The 19,023-nt window shown below is 36.5% G+C and overlaps 1 protein-coding gene and 1 pseudogene across 2 annotated transcripts; one reads left to right on the forward strand and one right to left on the reverse strand.

Annotated features, from left to right (window-relative positions):
* LOC109834102 (heparanase-like protein 1) lies at positions 1,146 to 9,193 on the forward strand. 2 transcript variants are annotated; one of them, XM_020402015.1, is made up of 11 exons: positions 1,146 to 1,371; positions 1,591 to 1,714; positions 1,802 to 2,039; positions 2,138 to 2,174; positions 2,548 to 2,731; positions 2,828 to 2,976; positions 3,066 to 3,299; positions 3,919 to 4,108; positions 7,748 to 7,873; positions 7,970 to 8,069; positions 8,641 to 9,193. In XM_020402015.1, exons 3-11 carry the CDS (start codon positions 1,830 to 1,832, stop codon positions 9,028 to 9,030), a joined length of 1,620 nt encoding a protein of 539 aa, XP_020257604.1. In that variant the 5' UTR covers positions 1,146 to 1,371; positions 1,591 to 1,714; positions 1,802 to 1,829; the 3' UTR covers positions 9,031 to 9,193. The 2 variants fall into 2 exon arrangements, with proteins under 2 accessions (XP_020257604.1, XP_020257603.1); XM_020402014.1 differs by lacking the exon at positions 1,591 to 1,714 and having other exon boundaries at positions 1,147 to 1,371.
* LOC109834103 lies at positions 9,377 to 18,743 on the reverse strand (annotated as a pseudogene).

Genomic DNA, 19,023 nt, shown 5'->3' on the forward strand with positions numbered 1-19,023 from the left:
CCTCATTTGTGACTTCACTTGAAAGCCATTAATTTGCCGGGGTCCATTTGTAGTTCCAAGCCAGGCTGTTAAATTTTTTTAACGTTAGATAACAAAGCCCCCCCCCCCACCCCCACCCCCCCCCCAAAAAAGAAAAAAAAAAACTAAAAGCCAAAAGAAGTCCAAACAAATTAAGGCTAAATATTAGAAAACCCCCTTAGCTTTCGACAATTATCAGATAACCCTCATAACTTTTAAAATACTAAAAAATTCTCCTTAAGTTGGGGGTTATCATATAATTTAAAATCAACCACAAATCCATAATTTAAGAATCAAAACTATCATAAGAGTATGACTAATATGTATCCGGATATTTCAGATACGGATACCGATATTTCACTACAAAACCATATCTGTAACCATATCCTGTCGGTTATAGATTTGAGTAACTATATTTGTATCCTAATGGATACGGTTATGGATATTTCCTTAGATACGGTTATGGTTTAACACCACTACTGATATCTTCAATTGACTTAACGAGGGAATCAAAGTAAAATCTTTTGAACTCTAGAGTGTATTTTGGGGAAAAAAAAAGGAAAAGCACTTTAGGACATCCAAGTGAAAAATGATATGAAGCTTGGCGTAGTTAAATGCAAATTACCCTTAATTCTACAACAAAAGTTTATTTTTGACACGTATAGGCATATGTTTACACGTAAAACATATATATGCTATTCAAAATGTAAATTTCTCAATGTCTTCAAAACATTCTTCACGTAAAAGTTTTGATTTGGACATAGATTCTTCTATTTAAAAAAAAAACCTAGAATCCAGATCCGATCTAAGAGAGCAAACACAAGAAATCAAGTAATATTTCAAATTTATTCTATTATTAACTTTGAACTCTGCCCAAGTGCATAGATCAATTAGATGTCTAAAGTAACCTAAGTATCCATGACAGTAACACTACTTTAATATTAAATTTAAAACTTATTAATAAAAAAACAAAAAAATTTGTGGAGCTCTACCTAATAATCCATTGTTGGATTAGTTGGGATTAAATCAGACAAACTCTCACATTAATCCCCATATGTATTTAAAGTCCTGTGAAAAAAAGCAGCAAAAGGTTAATCTACTTTCTGAAAATTTAGGGAAAATAAAAATATCTATATCTTATTGAGTTCCACAGGAACCCACAACTCCCTTTCTTTGCTCGGGAGCAGAAGAGACCGCTTTGAAAGCCTCAGCTGAACTACCGAATCTGGACCCCAAAAAATAACAGATCCGTTGCTTACCCATTTTAATTCCAGCAGCGGTTTCCGGAAATTCGTCAAAAAGGAACCCCTTTTGAGTTTTGAGGCTCTAGTTCGAATCTTTCAGCGTTTAGAGGTTTATTCTTATCTGGGTTTTCTTCAATTTACTTTCTTTATCGCATTCGAAGTTATTATGATTTTATCTTTGGAGGGGGAAAGTCTAGTTTTTGTTGTGAAATGTGATAGTCTTTTCCCCTTTGTTTTTCTTATTTTTATTTTGGTCTGAAGTATATCTTAAATCTGCTTAAATTGGTTTGAATGAAAAGAATAACCTTGTTCTATAATTGGAATAAAGAAATGGTAGATAACTTGAGGCGCACTCCAAATATAACTTTTGTTATATTCAGCTTGTGTTTGGATTTGGATCAAAGGCTATAATGGTTTATGGTAGCTAATGTAGGCACATTATACCCAAAAAGGTATATTTTTCTTTTGATATATAATTTGCGTACTTAAAACTGGATTTAGTTTATCTTATTTGTTGCCATCGTTGTGTTTGTTTTCAGCTTCTTTGATTAAAAGAGGGTCAAAGGCATGTTTTTTCAGACAATTTTGTTTCTCGTTCTCTACTGGCTTCCGGGAATTTCGTCTGAAGGACACTTGGATGTAGCCATTGTAATCAACGGCTCAGGTACTATAGCTAGCAACAATGATGATTTTGTGTGTGCTACTCTTGATTGGTGGCCCTCTGAGAAATGCAACTACAATCAGTGTCCATGGGGAGGAGCTTCTGTTCTAAATATGGTAAGGTTTTCGATCATGTTTATGTGGTCAAATAACATAGGATGATAGTAGCATTTTATTAAGGAAATGTATGACTAAGATTGTTGGCCTTTCCTCAGGATCTAAATCATCCTATTCTAGCCAATGCCATTAAAGGTATTTGGTTCTCAACCTCATTCCATATGTGCTTTTTTTTTAAAAGCTTCTATGAATTTCTTAGTTGTTCACATCCATTATAGTTCCGTGATGATAACAGATAACATGTTTTTTTTATTACCTTCACATTTTAATTGTGGTTATTTTGATCGTTAGTATCCATCATACAAAGGATTTTGCTTCTTTTGATGAATTCAATCTGTACGCCAATCGAGACTTGATGGCGCTAAGCTGGTCTATATTGACTTCTTCCTTTTCAAACTTTAAAAACAATCTATATCGATTTTGAATGTGATGTAAATCAGAAACGTACTTTTGATGATTCAAGGTATCTATATGTTATATCTCATTGCCAATTGTATTGGTATTGCAGCCTTCAAACCATTGCGGATCAGAATTGGAGGTTCTCTGCAAGACAAAGTGGTCTATGATGTTGGAAATTTGGGTTACCCCTGCGAACCATTTTCAAAGATGGATGATAGGCTTTTCGGATTCTCTAAAGGTTGTTTGAGCATGGCCAGATGGGATGAACTGAATCTTTTATTTCAGAATACTGGGTAAAGCTCCACCTCCCCGATTTATTTTCCTCTCCTTGTATATTAGTTTCGACAATTTTGTGACTGCATATGCATAAGATAATTTTATGATCGCAGAGCAGTTATGACATTTGGCTTGAACGCGCTCATTGGAAGATACCATGTACGCAATGGCATCTGGTCAGGTGCTTGGAACTCTAGCAATGCTCGAGATTTCATAGACTACACTATCTCTAAGGGATATCCGGTTGATTCATGGGAATTCGGTAATACTTCTCTTAATTGCAACCTTTTATTCTATTTTGAAATTTTGACAAATATTTTGAGAATGTTACCTTGTTATTTCGCATTTCAGGAAATGAGTTGAGTGGACATGGAATTGGTGCTCGTGTTGGTGTCGAACAGTACGGAAAAGATGTAATTAACCTTAGATCCATCCTTGATGAGTTATATAAAGACTCCTCCTTGAGGGCATTACTAGTGGCACCTGGTGGTTTTTACGAGCAGCAGTGGTATTCTCAACTTCTTGAGGTTTCTGGATCAGGTGTTGTTAATGCCATGACCCATCATATATACAATCTTGGTGCAGGTAGGACTCGTGTGTGCCATCTATATGTCACTACTTCTAAATGATAGACTGTTGTCTTTCGTAGCTGATTGTATAAAGTAATTTCACTTGATCAAAATCCCAACTTCCATCGTATTTATGGTTGAGCTAAGAAGGATATGATACTTCATGAAGCTAAGGGTAAATTTCACAGAACCTCCCTGAACTTTTGGGGCACAACCGCAACTCCCACACCCCACCAACCAAAAAATTTGAAAAAAGAAACTACTCCCCCCACTTTTAGACTTACACTGAACCTCCTGAACTATTGGAAGTTCTCATAAAAGGCGTCAATTGGTAGAGAAACATCCTTTTTACTATTTACCAATCCTCAACCTAAAAGGGTAAAGTAGAAATTATATTTAGTAGTCAGGGGTAAAATTGGTCAAATTGCCACGTGCTCTGCACGTGACAGTTGTAAGTAATCATCGCCAGTCATGGTACTCAAGTGAGACAGTTCAGGGGTTTTCTATGACTTATAAAGTTCAGGGATATTTTGTGCAAAACAATTAAAAATTCAAGGGATTTAGTGAAATTCACGTACTTATGTCTTTATGTAACTTTGTTGTAAACCTTAGCCAATCTCTACCTTAATTTTCAGGTAATGATCTGAATATCAAACATAAGATTATAGATCCACAATATTTGAGTCAGATAGAAGATGCATTCAGAGGTCTCCAGCTTACGATACAAAGACATGGACCATGGTCTTCTGCTTGGGTCAGCGAAGCTGGTGGTTCATACAACAGTGGAAGTCCTGTTGTTTCAAATGCTTTTCTAAATAGCTTATGGTAATGATATTCTCTCTTTTTTCATATTTATTGTCAATATCGAAAAGGTTTTTCTGTATATATACCATTAAAACATGCGTATTTGCAAAACTTCCCAAAATCTCTGTATTCGCATGACTAACCCCAAATCATCAATTTTTGGAAAAACCAAAGATATGCCCTGATGTAGAACACACGGCAGACATATTTATGTGGAAGCGAGACAGACACAAGCCCAAACGCGGACCCGGTCGAGGAAAATAACTTGTCGCGAAGAACATGTCATATCTTTCAAACCGTAAGTCGGAATTGGACGAATTATATATGAAAAATTTCATATATAATTCGTCCAATTCCGACTTACGGTTTGAAAGATATAACCTGTTCTTTGCGACAAGTTATTTTCCTCGACCGGGTCCACGTTTGGGCTTGTGTCTGTCTCGCTTCCACATAAATATGTCAGCCTTGTGTTCTACATCAGTTGATACCAAGCCAAACCAACCGAAGTTTGGTTTGTCGCCGTTCGTTTCACCAAATCCCTCCGGATTAAGAGATATCAGCGTTTTTATCAGTTTTTACTATTTTTGGTAATGTTTTAGGAGTTGTTTTGATTAGGAAGCAAATCCGGTTTGACCCCAAATTTGACCGATTTACTTCCCTAATCTTAAGGAGGAGTCTTTTTGGGAAGAGTTTTGTTATTTCTATTTTTGGTAAAGTTTAAGTCATAGTAGGAGTCTTGTTTCTTTTCTATTTAAACAGAGTATTGTAAGTCTTAGAGGTATATATTTTCATCAATAAATTTTCTTTTTTAATATTTGCTTCGTGGATTTGAAGTTTTTTGTGGATTCAAAGATCGTTCTTTGTGGATTCAGATAATACCCTTAGTGGATTCCGAGAATTTTTTACTTCCACGCTGCGTCAATTGGTATCAGAGCTTTATTCCTCTGATCCGATGGCAGGTGATGAAGCCTCTTTTTCTCGAGCTGCGTTCGATGAGCTGAAGGCTGATGTTAATCAGTTGAAGTCCGATGCTAATCAGATGAAGACTACCATAGAGCGACTTGCGTCGGCAGTGGAGCATTTGAATACGGGAGGAGTTCGAAATCTCGTTGATGGTTGTCAACGACGTGATCCGACTCCATATGATGAATTCAATAGCGACGACGATAACTATGAAGCCCCGCACCGTGGTGATTATCGCAGAGACCGTCGACAAAGGGATAGTTATGATGCTGGAGGGTTCAAAATGAAGATGGATCTGCCATCTTTTAATGGACAACATCATATCGAAGAATTTCTTGATTGGATTGCAAAAGTAAAGAGGTTCTTTGAGTATATGGAGATTCCAGATGAGCGTAAGGTAAAATTGGTGGCCTATCGACTTAAAGGTGGAACATCATCTTAGTGGAAATCAGTTTGTATGAATCGATCTCGTCAAGGAAAGCCGAAAGTCGATAGGTGTGAAAAGATGAAGAAACTGCTGAAAGCCCGTTTCTTGTCGGGTGATTATGAACAAATCTTATTCGAACAATATCAGAATTGTAAACAAGGTGGAAGAACAGTTGATGAGTACACGTAAAAAATTTATCGGTTGTCATCCCGCAACAGTTTAAATGAGAGCGAGGCCCAACAAATATCTCGATATACTAGGGGATTAAGGATAGCAATTCAGGATTGTGTATCCTTACAGCAGACATATATTTTGGCAGACACAGTTAGCCTAGTCGAAAAGGTAAAGCGACAATTTGGACGGAATAATAGAGGATCGTGAGCAGCTTCCGACGGGTCGTGCACGAGCTTTAATTGTGGTGAGAATAAACAGTCTCAAACTGTTTCTGATCAAGATGCTACAACTGAGAAGGGTACAGGTCCAGCGACCACAATAGCAAAGAAGGCTACACCATCGAACCCATATGCTAAGCCCGATCCAATCAAGTGCTACAGACGTGGTCAACCTAGCCATCAATCCAATCAGTGCCCTAAAAAAAGTGTTGTGAATATAGTGGATCATGAAGAGGAGGATGTAGACCAAGACGATGCTGAAGATTATGGAGGTGATGGGGTGGATCCTGATGATGGGGATCAACTCTCGTGTATTGTGCGGCGATTATTATTGGCTCCAAAGACAGAAGAACCACCACAGACGCATAATATCTTCTGCACGAGATGCACTGTGAAACAAAAGACTTGTGATGTTATCATTGATAGTGGTAACAGCGAGAATATTGTCTCTCGACGCATGGTAGAGAAATTAGGTTTGAAGACAGAAACATCCTGCTCACTACAAGATCAGTTGGATTCGTAAAGGTAATGGCGTGCAGATTGATGATGTCCTAGCAACTTTCTACATGAGATTTGTCAGAAATTTCAGTAGCATTGTAGCGCCTATCACTAAATATCTTCCGCAGATCATATGGCTGAAAAGGTACGTGCTATCCAACAGGAAGTGAATAAGAAGATAGAGAAGTCTAATGCTAAATATAAGGCCGATGCTGAATGACAAAGGAGGAAGAAGCTGTTTGAAGAGGGAGACATGGTGATGGTGTTTCTACGAAAAGAGCATTTTCCAGTGGGCACATACAACAAGCTGAAGAATAAAAAATATGGTCTATGCAAAATACTGAAGAGGATTAGCGACAATGTTTATGTCGTTGACCTTCCTACAGATTTGGCTATTTCTCCTAGCTTTAATGTTTCAGATTTATTTGAGTATTACCCGCCAGAAGAAACAACTCTTCATGCAAGTATAAGTTCGGGGTTGAGCTCTTTTCAAACAGGGGGGACTGATGTAGAACGCACGGCGAACATATTTATGTGGAAGAGGGACAGACACAAGCCCAAACACGGACCCGGTCGAGGAAAATAACTTGCCGCGAAGAACATGTTATATCTTTCAAATCGTAAGTCGGAATTGGATGAATTATATATGAAAATCGCGTACTTTTTCGAGACGGAGCCAACCAAACCAACCGAAGTTTGGTTTGTCGCCGTCCGTTTTGCCAATTTCCCTCTGAATTGAGAGAGATCAGCATTTTTGTCAGATTTTTACTATTTTTGGTAATGTTTTAGGAGTCTGTTTTGATTAGGAAGCAAATCTGGTTTGACCCTAAATTTGACCGATTTACTTCCCTAATCTTAAGGAGTCTTTTTAGGAAGAGTTTTGTTATTTCTATTTTTTGTAAAGTTTGAGTCATAGTAGAAGTCTTGTTTCTTTTCTATTTAAGCAGAATATTGTAAGCCTTAAAGGCATATCTTTTCATCAATAAAATTTCTTTTCTAATATTTTCTTTATGGATTCGGAGATCGTTTTTGTAGATTCAGAGAACACTCTTAGTGGATTCCGATGTTTTTTCACATCCGCACCGCGTCACGCCCCCAAATCAAGAAATCATCAACTTTGTTGGATATGGTGAGTAAAATTTGACTATTTTGTTGATATTTTTATATTGCAGTTACAAATTGGTCTATCAAAGTTGGTGATTTGTTGATTTGGTGGTGCCTTTTTTTGAGGCGGATGATTTGGGGGTAACTTTACAAATACTGAAATTTGGGGTGTAGTTTTGCAATTACACATGATTTAAGGGGTGTATACACCAAAACCCAGCTTTTACTAAATCCGATCTAACATGTTCAGTAACCTGATTTATGCATATAATTAAGGTACCTTGATCAACTTGGGATGGCATCAAAGTATGACACAAAGGTTTATTGTAGACAATCATTAATTGGTGGCAACTATGGTCTCCTTGACACTGAGACCTTCATACCAAATCCTGATTATTACAGGCAAGAACATCCTCAATTGCTCAGTGTAGGATTACTGTTTATATACCAGTTGTACTCGACATAACGCTAAATGTACTTCTGTTTCTTTTATAATAGTGCCTTGTTATGGCATCGGGTTATGGGGAAGGGAGTTCTTTCTATTGATCTCAGCGGATCACCACATTTACGTGCCTATGCACATTGCAGGAAGGATGAGGTCAGTCACTTTTAAATTATTTTCTTCTCTGCATATATTTCTTCCCAAATTACTCATTATGTCAAAACTCGTTCTATTAGAGTAATATATAATATGTGATAAAGAGGTACCTATTTTGTTGTTATCATAATCTTTGCTAGATAATCTTGCTGCGGCCCATATTATTCTATAGCATGTTATGTTTAGAAAATGACTTCTTTCCACAGAGAAGTTTTATTTATAGAAAAGCAAATAGACTACACATCTACATAGTTTTGCAATTTGGGAAAACAAACCTCTCTCGCTTGTCTTATTTTCACCCTCAAGTTGGAACATATATCAATCATGCCCAACTTGTTATATAAAAGTGAAAATACTCTTCTCAGTAATACTTCAGTAAAAAAAGGTAATACTTTAGTAAAAAAGATGACTTTACTTCACCTTTAAGAGGGATACAAAGGTTTTTTCTATATAGAATAATACAGTTACATGCTTTTCTAATCTGAGACTAAAATGGGTTCTCTAACTTTTCTAATATACAAGGTACTTCATAAAACATAAAATCCATATAATTCTTTCTTTGGCATTGCAGGGAGGTGTCACATTGCTGCTTATTAACCTCAGCAAATATGCTGAATTTGAGGTATCGGTTCATAACAAGCTCAATGTTGATCTTGATGACGGAGTGTTTATTAACAAGAACAACTCTTTCGTGCATAGCCTTAAAAGAACAGTATCATGGTTTGGAAGAAAAGGCTCAGATGGTTATGAAAAGAGAGAAGAATACCATCTTACTGCGATGAATGGAAATCATCTAGGTCGAGAAATGTTACTAAACGGGAATTTGTTGCAGCTCACTGAAGATGGAAATATTCCCGATATGAATCCTGTATATGTTCCTGTAAACTCACCTGTATCGGTAGCTCCATTGTCCGTTGCATTTGTCGTCTTCCCTCAGTTTGAAGCTAGGCCTTGTGCGTGATCATAAGTAGTATAGATTGTATTCATTTATCGATTATTTGTAATATTTTCTGGAGAATAATTTGTAAAGCATTAAATGTCTAAAGCTTTGATTCTGTATGTCATTTATCTCAGAGAGAATAAAAACATTATACAAAATGACAAGCTTATCACTGACATTTGAATTGGTTCGATTGGAGAAGTTGCATGAGATTGTAGAGGAATATAATTGATTGCCCAAACGAAATCGAAATGATATATATTTTTAAGTAACAATTTAGAGTTCTCCGGTTCACTTATTCTGTGTTGATACCTTGCATATAATAATAAGAAAAAGGAAAAAGAACAATTTACACCATTTCAATATCACATGAAAAAGAGACGTAAAAGAATAATGTTCACATTTCCAATGTCTTATGAATAATAAATATCCTAAAGAGCCCCCCTTCATTTAGTGGGAACCCCTCAAGTAATTTCCACTCTAAAACTAACAAATGAATACAAAACCAAAATAAACAAAATGAAAGAAAAAGAATACATGTATGACTACATATATATGTATCAAAACTAAAACTAACAAAATAAATGATAAAAAAAAATTACATATACCATCTCCGTGCTTCCAACATTTTCCTCGCATTTCTGCCAACCTTCCGTGCCAAAAACAAGGGCTTTGAACAAATCTTATGTACCGTCATGTTACACATATCAGTAAAGAATATCTCAGAATGTCAATTGAAACCAGCCATTGCCGATGACATTCTTGTTGAGGCTTAGTTCTCCTTGAGACCTCGCTCACTGTTCCATCTTGTATCATTGGTTTTTTACATTTTAATCCTGAGGCTCCAATATATGACAGCTCCTTATGAAATCATTGGTGTAGTCGACATGCTTGGTCCAAAAAGGCCGTAGATGCTTGTAACCAATCTCAAGCCAAGGCTTGCACTGGCCATTATAGTGGATAACTGCAGCATTCTTGATGCTTTCAAGATTTGATTTTTCTTGGTAGCCCAAGCCTAGCATGTGCCAAGATGGGTCGATGGGATGCACGTGCCCTCTGAATGCTATTAGAGCTGGAGGTAATGTGCCAAGCTTCCATAAAGTCAAGTTGGATTTCAAATTCTGAACAAAAATAAACAGAAAAGAATTTAGATTCACAACAAAAGAAGAGGAAAAAGAAATTAAGGAAAATAAATTTTGATTAGAACCTTGTAAGTGTGTTTATGGGTTCTCAGTGCTCTTTGATTTCAATGAATTATTACTTAAAAGGAACCAGTTTCGCCAGTGAAACCAGGATATAATAGGTTGATCCAGTTTCTAACAGTTTGCAGGGGCATATAACGTAAGACTTGAGTAAAGATGCAATTTTTAATTGATATTCTTAGTTCCCCATTAAGGAAGGTGAGTTGGCTAGAGATATTGACCAGGAAATGGATTATGAGGGAGGACTTCAGGTTATGACTAGCTAAACTGGACTTCTCAGTGTAGTGTCTTTTACTTACACCTATAAGAATATAAGTAAGAGTTAATTGTAGATAAACCAACAGTACGGTAGGGAGTTGGCCACTATTTACCCTTCAACTTTTGTTGAACTTAGGTTGAAGCAAATGTGGATATCAGGAATCGATATTCAGAAATTTATGGGTCTTCAAATCATGAGAGTTTATAGGGATTATGTACTCAATATTCCACCTATGTTCAAAAAAGAAAGAGGGCAAAAAAAAAAACAAAAATGGTCTCTTCATTTCGCTTAAATTTCAGTAAAAGGATAAGTGCTACACACAATTGTGGTGTGGTTTAAACAGTCGTTTAAGGATAATGTGTTAAAAAATTTTGACACAAATGAAGGATGAATGAAAGACCAGTTAATAAATACATAACACATTCACAGTTGCATTTATTGGAATGTTCAGAGCTATTAGATGTGTCCCACTAAACTGATAAAAGAGTCCAATAAGATTTGAATATAACAATCAAGGTTAATCAAAAGTGTAGATTGCTAAGGATCCTGATTGCCATCTAAAAAGGAAAAGCAAGACAACTAAAAGCACAAGATTACGAGAAAGAAATCCTCGGAGATGAAACATTACCTCCTTCAGCCAGTAATGATATGCATCTCTAATGTTTGTCTTCCTCCACGCTCTTAAGTCGAAGATATTCATCCCATAGGCCCACGCACACTCATTGGGGTCCAAATTACTGGCTATGAGGGGATGAGAGAAGTTAAAGTATGTCTTGAAGTGCTTAGACATTACCCATCCATCTTCGCCTTTACAAGTTTCTACAGCCCCATTTACTTTACCAGAAAGATCAACATCCCACAATGGTGATAAGTCGCGCTGAATGACAACGTCATCATCAAGAAAAACCACCTTGTTGAGATTCGGAAAGAGCTGTTTTCATGCCACACAAATTGTTGTTATCATATATTCAAAAAAACTGCTTGAAGATAAGTAAACAAAAAAAAAAATTTATACTTTTTGAAGTTTATTCTCTTTGATTATTATTATTATTATTCATTAACGACTCTCTCTAATGTCTCTTCTATTGATCGCTCATGCTGGCAATTTTATTTACTTCTTTTCTAAACCATCTTCCCCATAAATTTCAAATTCTTTTATGTTCTGCCAACAAATTGTCTCTATTCTCAAAATACGATGCAGCGAATTTCTGTATATCGACCCCTCTCCTGGAATATTCCAAACCACCCTCCAGCCACAAGACCATGGGGCATCAACAAATCTCCTCGACAACTCCCCCACATCCGCTATAAGGCCGGCTCATGCATATTCATTGTTCATTTTCTGCAGCTGGCCGAAGGGATGATCACCCTCCCGCTCGATGGTCGGTAGAGTAACCGCTAGGCAACTTCACGCACCTCCAAGTCAATTTAAATAGATTAAAGGCGAGAATCTAATCTTACAGATCTTGGGGCTAAAGTCGACCATGGAAAAAACCTACAATTATAAGGCATCCTAAAAGCCAAAACGCGAACTGGGAACAGACCAGCCTGTGTCGCAGTCTAATTCTTTTGAAGGTTCCCCCCATCAAAATATTGAAACTACCCCACCAGATGCTAAAGTTCCCTAACTTCTAAACTGAGCAAGCAATGCGGCAGGGTCGCGCCAAGGAGAACAATAAATGTGTAAAGTTTCAAAAACGCCAGGCCGCAGGTTTGCCTGTTACCCCAGGGAAAAGGATACTTAGTATCGGAGAACATGCCCTTTTAAAAGGAAAGGCATAAATTTTTGGAAGCTCTCAAGGCGCACTGGCTGCCAGCTGCTCTTGAAATACAGATGTAAGCTCGAGGTTCAAAAGTCCCCACATTCAGCACGCCCCGTGGGTGCACTGGACTGCAGAGATTGATCTATCCCGATAAAGGTAAAACTTGCTAACACCCAGGAGAGAGCGTCACAGGCGTACACTTACTATTCATCAGGTACTTTCCTAAATCGGTCAACCAATCAAATTGATGAACACTTTTCACCTCAACAATCGCCGGGGAAAGAGGATTCAAAGCAAACCAAGAGTGCATCCCTGGATAAGTTTTTTTATCTGTTATAATGTGGAAAACTATCTTTTCAGGTTTTGAAGCTGCACGCACTGTTGAAGTGACAACAACAGAAGCTGCGAGTATGTTATCACTAGCTAAAACAAAATGGTAACAAGAGTTGTCTGAGAGTAGAGGTAGCAACTCTGGGGAAGGCAATTGCTTTCGAGCATGAGCATTGGAGGAATACTCATCGGTCAAACGCAAGGAGAGACAATGAATTCCTTTTGGTATAGCAGTTGCTGCAAAATGTTTGTGCAGTTGTACTGCTAACCTTGATCTTTTCACCTCCTTGTCCATACTTTCCATCTGCATGGAATAAATATTACATCAGAAATTAATGTAAATAAACAGGCATCAAACATGAAAAGACATCTAAAAGGCATTACACAACTATTAAACCAACACTTATCAAAAATCTAAAACGTATAAACATGGACATGGGACATAAAGATTCCTTACAAAGCAGGATAAAGAGACCGGTAAGGTTACACTTGAATATATAAAATAAGGAAGAGAGTTTATATACATGAATACATAGACATGTCCATGCATCCAGGAGTCCAGACGATTATTATCATATCAAATGCACAAATATTTACACATATGCTAAATTTTTGAGTTCTAATAACATGCTTATAATATCCAAGGGACAGATCTTGACTCTTCAACTTTCTGAAGAATAGCAAGATATATCTAAGGTTATCATAGTTTTATTCAGGTCAATGTTTTAATGATCTTTCCCACTAAAGTAACTAACACTTGAATCTCTTTTCTGTTAAACTCTTTACCCATTCACATACTGTTACTCGATCTGTTCTTTTCAATCATAAAATTGGCCAGTCAGCATCCTAGAATGATAGAATCGAGGTTCTGGAGTATCTAATGATAGATAACTGGATAATACTAATTTTATGTCGGAAACACTTTTAATGATCAATCTAAGCAAAGACTAGGCTAGACTTGACAGAAGCCTGATCGACATAACTGGCTTACGCTATGGGTTCCGATCTTTTTCAAACTGAACACTTGGGCAAAGCTCAAACTTGCTGTTTACAATTAGTTGAATTTGTTCACGCTCAGGTTTTGTGATTAAAAGATTCAGAGCGTGAAAATTTTATCCAATCTCAGTAACGAAGTCACTTTATACATAAGGGTCACCTCCAATCTTTAATTAGAAGCTATCATATCCTTTACTATACCTAAGAGTGTGGTCAGTTTAGAGTGCCTTTATCCTAGCTGCTTGCAGAAGTATAATCTTAACATAACTCTAACTTTGTATAGTTACACGCATAATATTATAATATCTTTTACTGCACTCAAGTTCAGCCCTCTCAACTGTGTTATTTCAGGTGTAGATTTCTTGGAACGTCATCTCTTAGCTGCTCAGACTTTCTGACAAATATTGTTGATCACATATCTCATAATGGCATTTCCCCTACAACAGATGTAGGACAGCCACATAGTAATGAAAAAGCATATTCTTTTTTAGTTCTTGATCTTACAATAGTAATGATTGCTTGACTCCTAAGAATGAAAATGCTCCAGCATTCTAATAACCACCAATGAGAAATGTGATCAATTTTCTTCTCATGCTTTTGCCAAAGCCACATCTCTATTACCTACTCCAGTTATAAATGTTTCAGATTCCAGATTGCTTAAATAAGTAATTCAATATCATTGGTATCAATCCTCGAAATGCCTTACAGGAATAACTTGACAATACACAAATACTCAATATGGAATTATGGATCCTTGCTGGAAGCCACAGCGTTAGCCAATGGATCTATCATGCCACAGGTGACCAAAAACTAGTTACATTCTGAAGTTCACAGCTGTGTAACTCATGTCCATATAATTAGTTAATTACTAGACACACGTTTCTTTCTAAAACCTAGCACATATTGGAGGAACCTTAACATGATTTTTTTCTAAATCAATAAAGACATGCACAGATCTCTCTCCTATTAATCTTTACTTTCCTTTCGGCCATCCTAGGCAAATATAGCTGGTTTTCATTCTAGACCACCTTGCATAAACCATTTGGTTTTCCCAAAAACACTTGTTTCTTCGTTGGTCTTTGCTCTGTGTACCCTAGACACCATGTCTCCTTCAATAGTAAGTAGACACAAATGGTTGTGTAGACTTAAAATCTATTTTTTTTCACGAATAAAACTAGATTAATAATATACAAACAATCAAAAAAGAAGAGATTAAACTAGGATCAATAGATGTATCTAACAGAAAGAGAAATAAAAAAGCATGACAGAAACAAAGTTGCATACCATGGACTTCAATCTTATAGCAAATGTCTTGGTATCATACTCGTTGCTTTTCATATCAGAAAGGAACTCACTGTATGATTGTGGCAACTTCTGGCCATCAGGAACTTCCACAGAATTTACTTGATCGAGTATCTTGTATAAATCTCTTACAAGCCTCTGCAAAAGGTTAAAATACATGAGTAGAATTAACACAATTTCAATCTACTTTGAAAAAGCACCACTCAGACTATATATCTTGATCTTAGTGGTATTCTATTAATACACAAGGAGAAGATAATTACCGTCGAATCATCAACTCCCCTGCCAAGAAATCTGGGTCCCAAACGCCTTCCCAAACAATCTGATACGAGTGTGAGTTACAAGTAAAATTTAGATGAAACCTCACCCCCCAAATATATTATATTGCAGCAAAACCAATTAATATATCTGTTGAAATTAAAAGCAATGAGAAGAAATATGTCGTTTTTATACAGCATAAACAAACTCTGACAAGGCATAGGAGGCATAATGCATGGTATGTATTCCTGAGTGAATAAATATGTATCAGTCAGTAACATGAAAAGGGCTAACGTAGATGCTGGAAGATTATTAAACCTCTTTCTCTTTAAAATTTGTTTTCCCTGGAGTTGATAGGTTTCTTTAGGCAAATAATAATTAATAGAAAGATTGTTCATTTTCAATTATCTCACACGAGAACTCCTACTGGCTTAAATAAGCCATCTTCTTCCTTCTCATCGCTATCGGTAAGCAGAGCTCTTTTAGGATACAAATACAATTAAGAAAGGTCATGGGATGAAAGCCCACCTGAATTTGTCATCTCTGCTTGCGCAACAATCAAGCAGGCATGACCATTCTCTCTTCTATACCACAAACCTTGACTAGTTAATAAGAAAATAGATCCTCAGTTTCCCTCCACAACAAGACTGAAGTTCACGCATCTTATCCAAACTCCTGCTCTTCTCATCCTTAATTATGCCCTAATTTGATTCCTCTTTCCACCTATTTTCTAATCACAAACTGGAAGATAGACTAAGGTTTTCTTTTCTCAAGTACAAGTATACAACATCATCATTATTCACAATTTAACACTCTAAAAAGAAAATTTCTCTAAGGTTTGGTCTCCATAGTCATTAAAATTCTAATACAAAATTGTCACAGGAAAACCCTTGTTATTACTCATTTCTAGGGATCACATTATTTTATAAAAATGAAAAATCAAGCATATGCAGTTAAAGGACTACTTGGAGGGATTTTTTAGACAGTTCTGTATCTCAGGGTATAATCATGTGGGTTGTAAAACATCCATTTCTCTCACAAACTGACATTGCAAATCAGTTTGCAGCCTAATTTCCCATGAATAGTGAGTGCAATATGTTATTTTCATAAAAACTGCAGGTAGGACTGTAGACCCGGTCGACTACACGAATATGCATTTTTTGGAAGCTTTAACTTCTTTCCCTTTTAATGATCAACAGCTAATGGAGGTGAATTTTTAAGATTTTAACAAACATAGTTTTTATGTTTGAACCTGTTTAATCAGGTATTCATGTTGAAGAAATGATTACAGTAGCTTGGTATTGGTGGACTTGTTGACTACAGTACATGTGTTAAATTCAACAAACTGTTACTACAAGACTAGAACTCGCCACTCAGGTATCGGGTTTGGATACATTGAAGATCAAACGGAAGTGATCTAGAGAAATGGCAGTCTCTTTTTCTTTTTGTAATTTCATTTTAATGGGTTTAACTTAAATTTTAGGTACCTCCACTAATAAGAAACATGCTTGTGTAATAAATTCTTATATAAGTTTTGCAGTCAGAAATATGGCTAATTACGAAGAACAAGAAGAATGACACTATATCTTGACTTAGTTATTTTGCAGCACAAAACATGTTGCTTCATACTAGAATGAAGCTTGCATCCAAAATCTTTCTGCTCAAAATAGTTCATTCTGTTCGTCACTTATAGGATTTTATTATTTGCATATGCCTTAAAGCTTACACTAGCACAAGTTGATTTGTCCGAAATAAATATTTAGATTTTGTCACATTTAGATTTGCTTAGCCCCTACAGAAAATAACATGATTACACAGTATAACACACTGCAAATGCTGCTGCACTTTTTTGACTAAGTGGGAAAGGAGTGTCAAGTAGGGCAACAAGGAGAACAGGTGACCGCAAAGTGGCTAAAGAAAACAAAGAGCTTCTATTAGGCTATTAGCTATATTTAGACTTCACCAGTTGGGTCAATTCTAGCAAAGAATGACTTAGACCCTAGTTGACTTTGATCTAGTAGTTTTGACATCCGAAACAAAAACATAATCTTTGTTCCTACTAAATCCTATGATCCAACTTTGCTACCTCTAAATTTATGCAATGTGTAGCTAAATTCACAGAAACAATTCGGAATCAACTAAAATAAGCAAACTTCTAGACTTGTAGCAACATTAGTTAATAGTTATTATTCAAATGCTCAGTTTTCATAGGCATATCAATGCCTGTTCTAAATGGATGCATAAAAATATCCGATAAAAAGAACAGTTATAAGTAAAACTTGGATGCAATTATTTGTATTCATTTACATCCCTAAGTGCATGACAGGGATAAAGAGGACGGGAATAGAAGTGCAAAGAGGAGTCCTTAAATTAACTTCTTGCACCGAGTTACCATGACCAAGTTAGAAATGGTTTTATTTCGATCTAAGATTTCCGTGTGCTCAAAAACAAAATACGATCCTGCTAAACCATCATGTCCAACTATGAACACGTTGAAATTTACGAATCCATGAATGAGCTTTCCTTGAGCCACTGAAATTTAAATGAAACAAGCAAAATTCAAGACTCCTCATCGAAATAATTGGGACCCAAAAACCTAACAAAGTAATTGGCAAATCTAAGCTAGCCCAGATCCAAAGCAGCCAAAGAACCGAATTCAAGGGAAGCAAAGACTAACATCCTCAGCTAGCTAACCAAATTCAGATTCAACCCATCAATCAAATTAACGAAAAGGATGATCTTCTCGAGGACTTAACTAAATCCTAGCAGTCATTAACCAGATAATCTTGCACTCCCCATCAATCCAAAAACCCATCATCGCCTATATCCAGATTCAATAGAAGCCTAGATCCAGAATAAGTCAAAAGCACTCTAAATCCAGCACTTCAGCCAGCTAATCAAATTTAAACAATAGTCTGCCATAATTTACATTTGCATTGCCAAAAACATCCAGATTCAACCCGTCAATCAAATTAACAAATAAACAAGATCTGCTTCAAACTTACCAAAAGAGGAGCAATTGTTGACGCCTTCGAGAGTTACGACAGCCGTTAAAATGAACACAAAAGGAAGAAGAAACGCGAGGATGAGGATTGTGTGGAAGAGAGTTCGATATGAGATGTGGCGAGCTGCGACCTTGACCTTCATGAGATCAAGGAAACCATTGCTGCTCGATGTGATCGTGATGCTTCTCATGCTCGGCGATAACCGAATCTGCATCTTCGTCGCCGCCGCCGGCCGTTTTATTAGCCCATGTGAGGAGCAGAGGAAGGCTAGTGGGCATCGCCAAGATTGGATTTTGATGGCGGATCTGGGTCCGGCATTGGATTTTAGAGATGGGTTCTATATTTGAGAATCAGAGACAGAAGTTTCAAGATTTGAAGATTGATCCTCTTTTTCCTTGTAATTTTCTTTTTTTTTTTTCTTCTTCTTGTTTCAGTTATGTTTTTATTTTGTTTCCACAGGGCGAGAAGAAGAGGGGGAGATCTTCAAGTGTAGCTATATTTAGAGAAGAAAAAAAAAGGGAAATGAGGTGGAAAGAGAGAGTATTTGAAGCTTTGACTTTAATGGAGAGAGGGGATGGGAAATTTGAAAGAAGCTCAATAGTAATGATAGGTGATCATGAGAATGATCCATGTGATCGTCATGGGTAAAAAATAATAATTATTTGTATAAAGAGGGAGAGTCCAGTTAAATAATTACGTCAAATAAGGTTTGTGAAAACTAGAACTGTTGAATTGTTTTTTTTTTTTATGTTTTCATTTCTTTTCCTCCTCCATCTTCTTGTTTTGAAGAGAGAGTATTATTACTAACATACTTCTTAAAATAATATCGACCAGAAGGAGCGGAGTCATATTGTGGCTAAAGGGTCTCTGGCCCCCTCTTATAAATATTAATAAAAAAG

The sequence above is a fragment of the Asparagus officinalis genome, chromosome 3 (genome assembly GCF_001876935.1).
Source record: "Asparagus officinalis chromosome 3, Aspof.V1, whole genome shotgun sequence".
Lineage (NCBI taxonomy): Eukaryota > Viridiplantae > Streptophyta > Magnoliopsida > Asparagales > Asparagaceae > Asparagus > Asparagus officinalis.